Here is a 12,870-nt window from a genome sequence, read left to right on the forward strand (position 1 = left end):
TGGTATAGAGATGCGTTTGATTAAATGAATAGAAAAAATAAAATGTATAACGAATATAATAGATCAGTATGAGATTAATTAAGTACTTCAATCGATAAAATAATAAGAGATCACTTCTACATATAATTTCTTTCCGATACGTTAATGAAAAATTAATATAGTTATTATACTGTTACATTGAAAATTATTATCTTTATTTTATACATATTAAAATAACTTTGAAGAGATCGGAGGAATAAATTAGTTAATAGATTCGCGAGGCTGCTTCGCGATCATTTCCTGTTATAACATTACATACGTGTTCAATTTTTACGAAGACAGATTACGAAGGGCGGATTCATAATATTAAACGATCCAAAATGTTTGTACGAGGGTCAAGCGGTGCAATCAAATTGGGTAGTTACAAAGTGATCAGTTTATAAAACTTTATTCTTTGTGAAATGTATTTATTTGTAAAAATAAGAAAAATGTACAAAAAAGAAAAATATATAATTAAGCTAATTTTGAAATATGATATGATACACTGCCGCATTTTCTATTGCAGTCATGCAATTTTACATGTGCTGCGTCTAATGTGACTGTCTAACAAATGTTTTCGTTGGCGTTGCACTACAAATTTTAGAATCTATCATTAACGCTTTCGAAAGTAGTGTTGGCTTCTAAATTTGTTCAGAGGTTCCAAAGTTGATCAGCAATTTTTTACGATATTTAGTAGTAATGACAAAATAGCAATATTTATTTTTACTTTATTTTTTTTAATTGGCGTAACAAAATACGATTTAGGAAGAGAAATGTACCAATTGATTTGAACGAATATGTTAATAGAAACTTACCTAGAATACAAGACGTAAGAAGAATTCGAAAGACAAACTTCATTGTACGAAAGTCTTCGATAACGCTGAAACGTAAACCTCGATCTCAGTAGCACGTTGAATTGGGATAAAAAGAGCGACGTGATTTACGTCAAAAACACGCGTTCTTATCTATATTTAGACCGCACTTTAGTAATAGCGTCGGTTGTACCGAGAAAGAGAGCAGTGCTGCAGAACAGTGAAGACTGTTTGCCGTCGAGCAGAGCAATGGTACTCTTCCGGTCTCGTTATATCAGCTGTATTGCGATGCCATGCAATCGGGGACCAATTTGACAAAACTGCAGACAATTCTTAATTCAGCAGTTTATTCTTCTTTCCGTGAATTCTTTATTTTATTTTATACATTAAACTAGATCATTGATAATTTCCGTTGGTCTGTCAGTTTTTCGCAAAATTATCATCAAAGAAGCTGTTATTGTTTCGTGAAGTGTTTGCAAGCCATGAAATTTTTCAAAAAACCAAATTGGTACGAGGCAATAAATTCATATATATTCGCGATTAGACATCGTTCGTGTTGCGATTACCGTTGTAAACGCGAAGCGATGCGCGACACGAGGGAGACTGATCGTGCACGACTCTGATTTTCTGTCTCTTCCTCCTCTTCACTTCTTTCCTCTAAACCACCTCCTACGGCTGCGGAGGTGGTAGTGCCTCCTAGAAAATCACGATATTTTTTATATACTTCCGTTTATAGAAATACCGTAAAGTGAGAAGCAATATTAGTGGCGAAAAGACATTAATAAAGTTTCTTGAAGATAAACAGGTGAAATAAAATATTCGTAAATTTCACGAATATTGTAATGCTTAATTAAATTTCAATTTCTTGTTTACTTTCTTGTTAAAATCATCTCGTTGTAACTGCTATACGTTTATAAAAGAAACGCAAAATTTTATAAATTTTATAGTTGTGAAGCAAAATTGTTGCTTTATTATAATTCGTATTATCAAATACGGATCTTACTTTAAAATTTAATAAAGAATAGGTATACATTTTCAATTTATTGATTAATAACATATCGTGCAGAACAGGAATTAATAGTGATTATACTTTGAAAATAAAGTTATAAATCTTTAAGTACATTTTAAAATTAATCCGTAGCAAACGGAATTATTCTGTATTTACAGATTTTAAGTTTTCCGATTAATTATTTGTTTAATAAGAATCTATTTAATAAGATACTATTATACAAATTCATTGAAGGATGATAATTTACTTAAGAGATTATGTAACATTTTACGATCAATAAATAAATTTTATTGCAGAATTACTATAATTAACGGCAACCGGTAATAAGTCTCTAAGTTATGATTTTTATTATATTTATAATTCTCTCTTATTTTATGAAAGTGAAGTAAAATTTTGTATCATGCCATGCTTATAAAATTATATACATTTAATTATATCTGCCAGCTAATATTGATTCTTAAAATGGGAATAAGTTTTTGGAGAATAAAAATTGATAGAGTGGAATATATAACGTATTATCAATATTTATTTATTTCACTGATCATGACAAAGTAATAATTACGTAAAGCTGTTAAAAGTAAAACCCCGTTATCACTAAATTGTATATTATATTTACAAGTATAGTTTGCATTTGACAAAACCTTTTATATGACATATTTGTTTTCTTTTTTAATATATATATTTTTTTTGTGGCGCGCAATCCTCGCTCATCATACAAAGATCAGACGAGTAAAGCTAAGGTTTAGTTTTTGTTCTCTTTCCCTTTTTCTCGTTATCATTTAAATAAACAAACTGTAAGCGCCATCATTGCCATAAGAAAAGATTATTGTACCCAGAACCCCGTTCAGTGAAGTATTCCAAGTAAAATACTCTAGTTAACAATAAATTATTAAATATCTATTCACAAATGTATGTATAGGCTATCGTTATTACTATCATCGTCACCGGACACTGCCATTCTCGCCGTTATTCTCGTCGTTATCACTATTTTTACATACACACCACTTAGGGCTTACTAGGGTTGTATTCGTGTGTGTCAATGTAGAGATTGGAAAGGACCCTGCACAATTTTTGTGGATTTTTATAGATTTTGGCCCTTGATGCAATTGAATAAAATTGTAGTATATTATAGCTTTTCTCGACTCATTGATCTCAAAAGTTTCCATAGACACAAAATTTGAAAATAATTAGTTTTTGCTACTGCCGTTTAAAATATTGTATGTTATTATTATTGTAGTGGTATTCTAAATCAGTTTTTTGTAATAAATAATGAAATTTTAGATAATAATATGCAATTTACTTATACATGTACGAATGTTTGTGTATTTGTGTTTACTTAAGTGTGTGTTTGTGACAATGTGTGTATGGAGAATGAATAAATATATAGCTCTTAAATTCTCAAGGAAAAATTTGTTATACATAATTATATGTCAAATATGTCCATATATATTAAAATATGTATAATTATACATATTTTATATATAATTACATGTAAAATATTTTTTCCCGAGTTATGTGTTTAAAAATATTGGGATAAAATATAACACGCATTTATTTTCATTCATACACCTACTTATTCTTTCATACAAAACACATATACACATAAAATCATATTTACAAGCAGATTACTCTACGTATGTGTATGCGCAGGCGCGCGCGTGTGTGTGTGTGTGTGTGTGTGTGTATGTGATATTTTTTATGATAAATCTTTATGATCTGTTCAATCTAAGATCACAAAAATATTTATGAACTATTTTGGTAACTATTCATAAAATATTCAAATAATTAGTATAAATATTTTGTAAATCTTTTAAATCTTGTGTGATATCTGAATATACACAAAATGTTCTAAATATATAAATAAATTCTCATAGTTAAGTAAATGGCATATTATAATCAGAAATCTCATGTTTTTTTTTTCAAAAAATTAATTTGGAAGCTTACTAAAATATTGATAAAATACAACATTTTAAACGATTGTAGCAAAAGAAATAGTCTTTTTCAAACTTTGTGCCCATGGAAATTTTGGATCAGTGAGTCAAAAACTGTAACATACTACAGTTTCAACCAATTTTATCAGAAACCAAAATTTATAAGAATTGTGTAGAATTCTTTACGAGATTTCATGGTGAATTTTAAGAATTGCGGAGTATTGAAACGCGTATTGAGATGATAGTCACTATCGCCATAAACATTCATGGTATACTTTATCACAAGTAATTGTCGATATTATAAAAGTTCACCATAAAATCTGGCTAATTTTGATAATTTATAATATTATAATAGAACAAATATAATTCTAATTATTAACAACAAACAATTATCTAATATTAAATAAATCAAGTGTTACAAATTAAATTCTCTCTATCTTCTCGGATGAGATATTAAACATAGTTTTATGAATCATCTCGAGCGAGTTACACAAATTGTTAATTAATCGTAATAATTTATTTATGATTATTAATATGCAGAAGACAATAGTTCACGCACAGAATGTACAAAGATATTATTTTAAATGTAATGTTATTTAATTTCAAATTTTATCTCTTTTTGGATCACATATTCTTAGTTATATGATATAATTGGAAAATAAAGGCTTAACACTTAAACACATGGGATCTGTGAGATCCTCCAGAAAAAAACTTTACTTCTGTGCCATTTTATTCTAGTTGAGCAATGAAGTTGGTCAACTATAACAATCGATAGGGGAGATCTTAAACTTTTTTCCCATTTAGCTCAAACTTTTTTTACGTCTTCACACAGCAAGCGATCAAAATTTCAGGAAAATTTCCAATGTTTAAAGGTTTAAACATTGAAAAGGTTTTGTGTTTAAAGATTAATCATCAACGATTAATATTGACCAATTTGGTGTAACTCTTTTTTTGATTCTTTTAATATAGACGCTTGTCAAAATCGTATTGACATCTAACAGAAATTAAAACCTCTTGAAGGTTTGACAGTGACATAAAACAAAAATGACCATATAATTAAAATTAATTGTTACGCTTTAAAATTGAATATATAATCGCGCAGCTAATCGTTTTGCTTCATTCGGACACGTAAGAGTAAATGTTTACTCACACACGTTTGTACGCGTGCTTGTATATTCCATAATGTAAATCTTCCTATTTGTTTATTGTATGTGTGTGTGTCTATCGCGTACGCGCGCACGCGCGTGTGTGTATGTGTGTGTATTTTCTATTTCGCGCTTGAAGATGATGTTTCGAAGTCTCGCCTTTGAAACCTCATCTTACCGAAAATGTAGCGCGACAACACTCTGCACTATGTATACATTAAGTAACTTTCCGGCCGTTCTTATCATCGACGAATGCGATGCTAATTGATTGTTCGGAAATCCAATAAGAGAGACCGCAAGGGTCAAATTTACTGGAGAAGAGTGTTTTACAAAAGCTCATTCACGAGATGGACCCGTAAAAAATCAGAGTCTCTTTGCGATAGAAAATGATTACTGAAAAGACTTGCAGTTGTAAGTCCCACCCTGAACACTGAAAATGTGTGTCTTCGAGAGATATATGATGCTTCTCTAATTGTTTGTCGCTGGATATTGCAGAATTCAATTTGGACGAATCAATTCTTACATTCGGTATAAGCGCTATTATACAATTATATGGTGTTTCTTCTACAATCCCATTCTATATCTCGCACTCCTCACATAGAATATGACTTTCTTGTAATCTTTATATACACGTCTCTACCTCTCATTATAGACTTTGCTAGTTAATCGCCCACTAATTAATTGCTTTACAACTACGATATTCGACTGACTTGCAATGATGATCGCCGTTGTTGCGAACGCGCGACCGCATTCGTACATTCGGTCTGCACTCTCTCTGAATGTCTTCTTCATTTCATTCTATTTCGATTAGTTCGCCATACAAAAAGCACGCATGCTCGCACCGCAATCGTGAGACTGACAGTTTGGTTTGTGTACTTTTCCTCTTTTCCTTTGTTAAAAAATTCTGGAGGTTGGGACAGATTGGACTGGAGGATAGAAAAATTGTTGGATGGTCAAAATCTTTTTTTTTGAGAGAGACATCGATAAAAAACAGGGAAAGAGACGCGCATTAAATGTTAGTGTTATAAAATGTTACATGTTTTTTTTTTAAACGGTGGTTCGACGATTTATCGCTATTTTTCTCTTTATTTTTTTCTTTCTATTTTTTTTTTTTTTGATTGAATGACAGTTGCATTTTCGGAGTTTTAAAAAACAAGTTTATATCGATGTTTGGTGTCGACGTAAAACTTATCCTCATTCGGCTATATGAAAGTAATTCACATTCTCATTAGAATTGAACGTGTGTAAAATGTTGACAGAGACACTCGCGACACAGTACATAAAAAAACATTATCAGCAATTCAATTTATTAATTTAATGAATGTTTTTCTTCTAATATATAATTTAATAAATTTTCCAGTCTCAATGACGCTTCTTCGCGCGTTTCTGGCAGAATTTCTTCAGAGTAATTATTGGCGAAAAAAAAGAAACGCGACTGAATCATCGATTACCTTGCCGTAATCTTTAAAGAATGTTAAAAATGTTAACGTTATGAATATACATTTAAGTGTAAATGTAGATCACTTTGTGTTGCGGCTGGGAAAGGAAATGGGCAAAGCATTCATATTCTCGCAACATATTTTCCTATTTTCACAGTTCTCTCACTCGTTTTCTCATTCTCACTTTTTTTTATTTTTGCTATTTACAAACGTGTGACTTAAATAACATTCGTTAACATTTTCATTCTGCTTTTTTTTTTTACTCTCATTCGCTTCGCGTTTTATCTTTCTCTCACACTTTTTCTCTCTTTCGTTTTTACCTAAAATAATTATTTTAATTTAAAATGTATCGCTCTAAACGCGTTCGAAGGGCAGACTAATTCATCTTCTTTACTAATTCGCGACTTTATCGTGTTACACAATGGGTCAAAATCGGAATAGACCGCGTAACGACGTTTGTACAAATAACAACTTTAGTATCATAAGGTTTAACGCTTTTAAAATAATGAATAAAAATAGAAGAAAAAAAAACGCAATTGCATTTTTGTATCGTCGCAATATAAATTTTTTTCTCAATCGATATAATATTATATGGAAATAATATTATGAAATAACTGGCGAGAAAAACGCTTTGTTAATTCGAGGTGAATTTCTTCAGTCTTCTGCCACTATATAATTCTGATCCACTGTGTATCGTCATTTTATACATATATTTATGTCTGTCGGTTTCATCACTGCCGAACGAGAATTGTCAGTATCGTTCGATCTGTTGTGAACTTGTCTGGCTTATAAAGAGGGAGCTGGGCGGTACAAAGGGCTGCCCTTGATAGGAAGCACATGAGCCTCGGAGTTGAATACCCAGTCGTCTAAACTTATGAGATCGTCATCGCTGAAGAGCAAATACAGATACTGGAAAAAGATAAAATATTTTCACATTTTATGTTTTCGTACGTATTATTATACTTTCGTAACATACGTATATTTTTATTAGCTTTTCTCTCTTCTTTCCGCGTCATTTACTGTTTAAATCTTAAATAATATTCTTTATTGGAATGTTTCCTTATCAAATATTATATCTATTTCTTTTGCCTCTATAAACATTCTGATTAAAAAAGTATTATTGTGATATCAGAAAGTTTATAGGAAGAACGTTACATCGTTGTATCATAAAGTTTATAGAGAGAGAAAATACAATATATAAAATGGATAGAAAATAAAAAGAAAGAATTATACGGAATTATATAATAAAGTACTAATCAAATCGCAATATTACACTATATTGAATATAGATTTATAAAATACTGCTGTCAAAAAAAGAAAATGTTAAACGTTTAAATGGTTTGATTGCACGAATGTTTTGGCTTTAAGATTTAAACATGTACCTATCTTTATCTTTCTCTCTAAATAAATAAATACAGACATATACTCAAGTCTAGCTTAAAACTAAAATAACGTTGGTGCAATCGGACCCAAGTCAATTTTTATAAAAAGTAGTGTAAATCAAATTGAAACAGTGCTTTGTTTTTTCTTACCTTCAATGTCTCAGCAAAGAAGTAACTTTGTTGGACGTCGTCTTTCGCCGAGTCGACTAGGTAAACATTGTTAAGTCCCGTAAATCCCCCGGGAACCCGACAATGTTTTTCCAATGCTTGAACTGCCTCCCAACCCCATTCGCGATATTTTGGATCCTTTGTTAACCGCCACATTATGAAATAGGATTCGAATGTCTGTGGAGAAGTATATCTTGTTTTATCATCCAGTAAGTTATATTGATTTTATAAAGATCGATGATAAATAAAATAAAGAATTAGTTTTCCATGCATTTTATGATTTCTCATGTTGAGTTCACAAATTCAATAATTATAAAATAACTATAATAAATTTATTACTTAATAATTAAAAAGAGGAAATGTATAATATTTAATTTATAAAAATGTGAAGAATTTAAATTTGTCTATATTATACTTTTTCGTTGATAAAGATGGTTTGTAAAATAATTTTTTAGTATAAAACTCTCTTGCTCTCTCTCTTTTTCTCTTATAAACGAATATAGTGATAGTGATGCTTTATCAATTTATTTACTTTTGCAGAGTGCGAGCGACTTACCTCAGGTCGTAGAATGTAATATTTTTCCCCGTTCTTTAAGCTCCTGGCTTCGTTGCCTTCGATAAAGTGAAAAGCTTCAGGGCCGAGTTTTGTAGCGCTTCTATCATAGGATTCGTGACACGTGTTGGTCAAACCAGCGGCAATGTTCATGTATTTTTCGGACAATTCGTTTTCTAGAGTTTTAGCCCCCAGAGCAAACATACCGCCTACAAAGCATGCCATGATAACGTTATTGACAAGTTTCTTCTTTTGTTAAATTGATCGTCTTTTGTACATGGATAAAAAGGAATACAGTAACTTTGTCTCGTAATGATAAAGCTTTAATTGAGTAAATACTGTTTATAAGTAATATCATAAACTTGAACAGTAATCAGTTAATGGAATCTTTGTAAATAGATTATTTAACTAAATATTCGAGTATCGATGTCGCTCGAGTTCGATAATTATGCTGTAAAAATAATGGTAATTACATTAATGCGTATAATCACTTACCGGCGAAACAAGCTAAATGACCCATTTTGTGCTCGAGCCTGTCATATTTTAAATCCGACACGTATACAAGTTTGCCAGGGGATGTCTTGATCATGTGCTCGGTTATGGCGGCTATTGCGTCGTCGTACATTTCACGTGCCTCGACGTCCTCCTTGCCCGACTGGATCCAAGCTTTCAGTAGGTACTCATAGAAACTGTCGCCGAGCCCACCGAGCGACATATGATCTGCAATTCCCATAAAAATATTTCTGTCGTAAATAAGTTTCATGCGAATTCCAAGAGAGTTCACGATGTATTTCTCTGGAAATCATTAAGTTCGCTATATCTTTCTTTCATCTACAAATTCTTAACAAACTTAATTTCTGATGTAATTTCTGATATAATTTCTAAACAAATATATAAAAAAGCTAATAACTTTTGTATTGTGAGCAATTAAAGAATAAAAGGTTTTTCGTTTTTAAATTGATAAAAAAGGAACTCCTTGGATTTGATTAAAAAATAAAATGTAAAGAAAAATAGGACAAACAAAAATACAGAGAAAGAATCTGGGGTACTACATTCTTTTTATATTCTTTTTAGATTAGAGAAAGAAAACAGAGTGTATTCTTTTAAAATATATTGTTAGAATACATTGATAATTATATAAAATAGTCTATAATAATTTCTTCAGTATCGATATATTTGTGAATAAATTATAGTTTATCTCTACAATATTCATAATAATTAAGCTTGAGCTTATCTTAAATCTTGTATAATAAATTTGGTTTATTTAAGTAAAAATTAAAAGATTTGAAATGATTTAAAATTTCTATATATATTTCGATATGGGTTAAATTAGAGAGAATTTTAGAATATAAATAAGATTTGTTTTCCCCTATTCAAAAATTTCTAATACAGAAAATGTTCTTGTTTTCTGTTCCTTTTATATTAAAGAGAAATTAAAGACATGCGGGCGACTCCGTTTTGCAAGATAAAATGGCTGTTCGACTGCTTTTAAAAAGAAGTATCGCTTTAAAACGGATAGCAACGGTAATCGTTGCGAGATAAAGGAATGTTGGAAGAATCTTTTCCCGGAAAGGAGAAGTTTGTTCTCCGCGCTACAGGTCTACTTCGATCACGTTTGAGGGAGGCGAAACAAAGGGCACATTTCTTGATTTCTACTGGGTTAATTCCTAGATGCCTTGGGCTAAAAGCACGGTTCCCATTTTATGTGAGATCTGTGATGAAAGGACGTACGGTCCCGCTTTATCTCTTTGTTCACTACTTCCTCGGGAATATAGTAAGAACGTTACCGCGCGAAAATACACAAAGAGTCACATGAGATTAGGCTTTCATTAAATGAATGTTAGTTATAATTTGATGACAACGTTTTAAGTATTTAAAACATTAATATTAAAAATATAACACTTTAAATATTGATTTTTATTTGCAAAGAGGCAATATGTTACATTTTATAAAAAAGCCAATAATATATTGATTTTTATTGTTACAATCCAAAGAAGTGCTCGAACGAACAAAATTAATAATGTTTCCGTCCAGAAAGATATAACAATGCACCGAACAAATTATATATTAATGTGACAATAAATTTTATCCGAGAAATTACATTAAATAATGATAGTTGTTATATATCGAATATTTGTAATAATAATTATAAATGAAAATTGTCCGGTTCATTATATATTTATTTTGTGTTTAAATCACGTTGTCACGTCAAAACGTTAGTCTTGTTCATTCGAGTAAAATTTTTTTTTCTTGGTGTACTTGTACTTATAGTACAGGTGTCCACCAGTGCGAAACCGTGAAAAATGTGGGAAGAATGTGCGATGAGGCTAGATACCGAACGGTTTGGATGATATATATCCTCGAGGATCTCGTCATACATGCAATGAGAGGGTACGCAGGCGCAAGGGATTTAGGACTCGAGGCAGAGGATGATAAATGCGATATTCAAGATCGGCTATGGCGAAAACGGCGTCGACGCCGCGGCCGCGGAGGAGCATCTTTTCGCGAAGCGACATGAGCCGACGTTTGCGATGCAAAATGGCGAATAAAAAAGCCGGGCGATCGAAGTTGTGCGGATTTTCTACTTCGCGGCTGTGTGAAAACTATTTTTACAGGTAATTGATAGCCGTTAGATTAAAAATCTATTTCGCTCAAAATGTACTACGCTCGAAGATTTATTAAATGTAAAATTATAGCAATATGTCACCAGATTTATATCGGTTCGATATCGCCCGGTTGAAAACATTCAGAGATTTTTTTGTTTTTCGGAAACCTTTGATCGTGAATTCAAACGCATATGAATGTGGAACTTTGCTGCCTCAGACGTCTACGTGAAAATAATAGAGGAAAGTCGTCAACACAGATATCAATTTGTTTTAAAATTAAATTTCTTAAACAAAAATTAAAAATAAAACTTTGAAAACATAAATACAAGCTAGAAAGTATTTTCTATCGAGTGATATAGCAATTTTTATAATATATAGTTTCGAGTTTTGCAGTATAAGTTTTTCGCGAACAAAAATGAGCATCTGACAAAATAAGCTCTAAAACCAACACTCGAAGTTATTTTATGCAATGCTACATTGTTCTTTTTTTTTTCTTTTAACATGAGTCATCTGTACAAAATACTTACAAGTTAACGATTGAATTTCTAACCTTTTACGTCGATGTAAAACGTTTTTTACCGTTTTATATAAATATCTTATGCAAGATGCAACAGCAACATGAGCGACAATTAAGATGTTTACAAAATCTGTTATTATTCCTTATATTTCGGAAACGATTTAAAATTATAAAACTGCAAAATACATGTTCGATCATTTCGACGGGCCATTCTTTTAAAGGAATGAAGGAAGTTGCTCTCTCAAGGGAGGAACCTTTCTCTCCCAAGAGATGCTCTAAGGGTACCTAACTCAAAAATTTCAAATTGGTATATTGTAGTATATCGTTTGAAAATACATAAAAAAAGAAAATTTTTGTTCAAAGCGGAGGTTGAAACGGTGACCCATTCAGGAGTTATTACAGTCAAAGCTCGAAAAAGATTAATTTTCAAAAAAATTCACATTAGTAAAATAAAAAAAAAAACATTTAAAATGTGAAAGTGTTTATCTTTATAAATTTTTTGTAGACGTATGAGACCGCATAGAGCCGTTTTTAGTAGATTTTATGTAAAATATTAAATATATGAATTAAGTTTTTTCTTTAATTATCTAAGCAAATCATGTTTTTATTAACATTAATAAAGTATTTCTGAGAATAACAGAGTGTTGTTTAAAGAAATAAAAAGAAACCTATGTCAATGTTAGCGACTTTTTTCTAATAATAAAAGTAAAACATCTTAATTCTAGGACGTAAAAATGAATATACAAAGCAAAGAGAGAATATTAGAAACGCAATATATGAATATACAAAGCAAAGAAAGAATATTAGAAACGCAATATATGTATACACATACATATATATCGGAAATATATTCTTTTTTATTGAATGGTTCGTAAATAATATTATAAGTAAATTACGGTCGCCCGGATGTGCATATGTGTTTGCAAATATTAAAAAAAAGGAGAGAAATATAAATATAATGATTGTCCCACTTACGTTGACCCCACTTTCCTGTTCTCGGGTGGATATAATTTGGATAAAGGCCCTTTGGTTTGTCCAAACTTTTCAGGACTTTCCTTACGTTCTCAACTTTGCTCTTGAACACAGGATTATTCGTTATATCGCTCAAGTAGGTAAACTCAAGATGCATCGTCCCGATTTCGGATAAAATACTACAGCCGCTGCTCGCCCAACCGTAATTCTTGCTGGCCTGAAAAATAAGCGCAAGTTTCTAGCTAGAACAGATCGCGAGATATAAAATGTTCAAAGTAATAAATGGATAGGTCAAGTATGATAACATTCCAGAAAATT

The 12,870-nt window shown here is 31.1% G+C and overlaps 3 protein-coding genes across 8 annotated transcripts in view; 1 reads left to right on the forward strand and 2 right to left on the reverse strand.

Moving 5' to 3' along the window:
• Positions 1-1,460, reverse strand: part of LOC105195934 (xaa-Pro aminopeptidase ApepP) — a 39,006-nt gene extending 37,546 nt beyond the window's left edge. The window contains exon 1 of one of the 4 annotated variants that reach the window (XR_005575915.1): positions 834-1,460. Coding sequence is in view for 3 of the 4 variants with exons in the window: in XM_039455222.1 (XP_039311156.1) it covers positions 834-876 (43 nt within the window). In the remaining variant the exon portion in view is untranslated. The remainder of the gene's footprint in view (positions 1-833) is intronic. The other 3 variants (XM_039455222.1, XM_039455212.1, XM_026132220.2) reach the window with 3 other exon arrangements.
• LOC120359144 overlaps positions 1-12,870 on the forward strand; it is a 325,906-nt gene that overhangs the window by 7,473 nt on the left and 305,563 nt on the right. The gene's annotated exons all lie outside the window — the stretch shown is intronic.
• LOC105195935 (mannosyl-oligosaccharide 1,2-alpha-mannosidase IA) overlaps positions 2,346-12,870 on the reverse strand; it is a 693,708-nt gene continuing 683,183 nt past the window's right edge. For all 3 annotated transcript variants that reach the window (XM_026132222.2, XM_026132223.2, XM_026132224.2), the window contains 5 exons: positions 12,556-12,769; positions 8,953-9,177; positions 8,461-8,666; positions 7,887-8,081; positions 2,346-7,263 (listed from right to left, as the gene is read on the reverse strand). In XM_026132222.2, coding sequence (XP_025988007.1) covers positions 7,141-7,263; positions 7,887-8,081; positions 8,461-8,666; positions 8,953-9,177; positions 12,556-12,769 — 963 coding nt within the window. In that variant the 3' untranslated portion in view covers positions 2,346-7,140. The remainder of the gene's footprint in view (positions 7,264-7,886; positions 8,082-8,460; positions 8,667-8,952; positions 9,178-12,555; positions 12,770-12,870) is intronic.

This window comes from Solenopsis invicta, chromosome 1 (assembly GCF_016802725.1).
Source record: "Solenopsis invicta isolate M01_SB chromosome 1, UNIL_Sinv_3.0, whole genome shotgun sequence".
NCBI classification, from domain to species: Eukaryota; Metazoa; Arthropoda; class Insecta; order Hymenoptera; family Formicidae; genus Solenopsis; species Solenopsis invicta.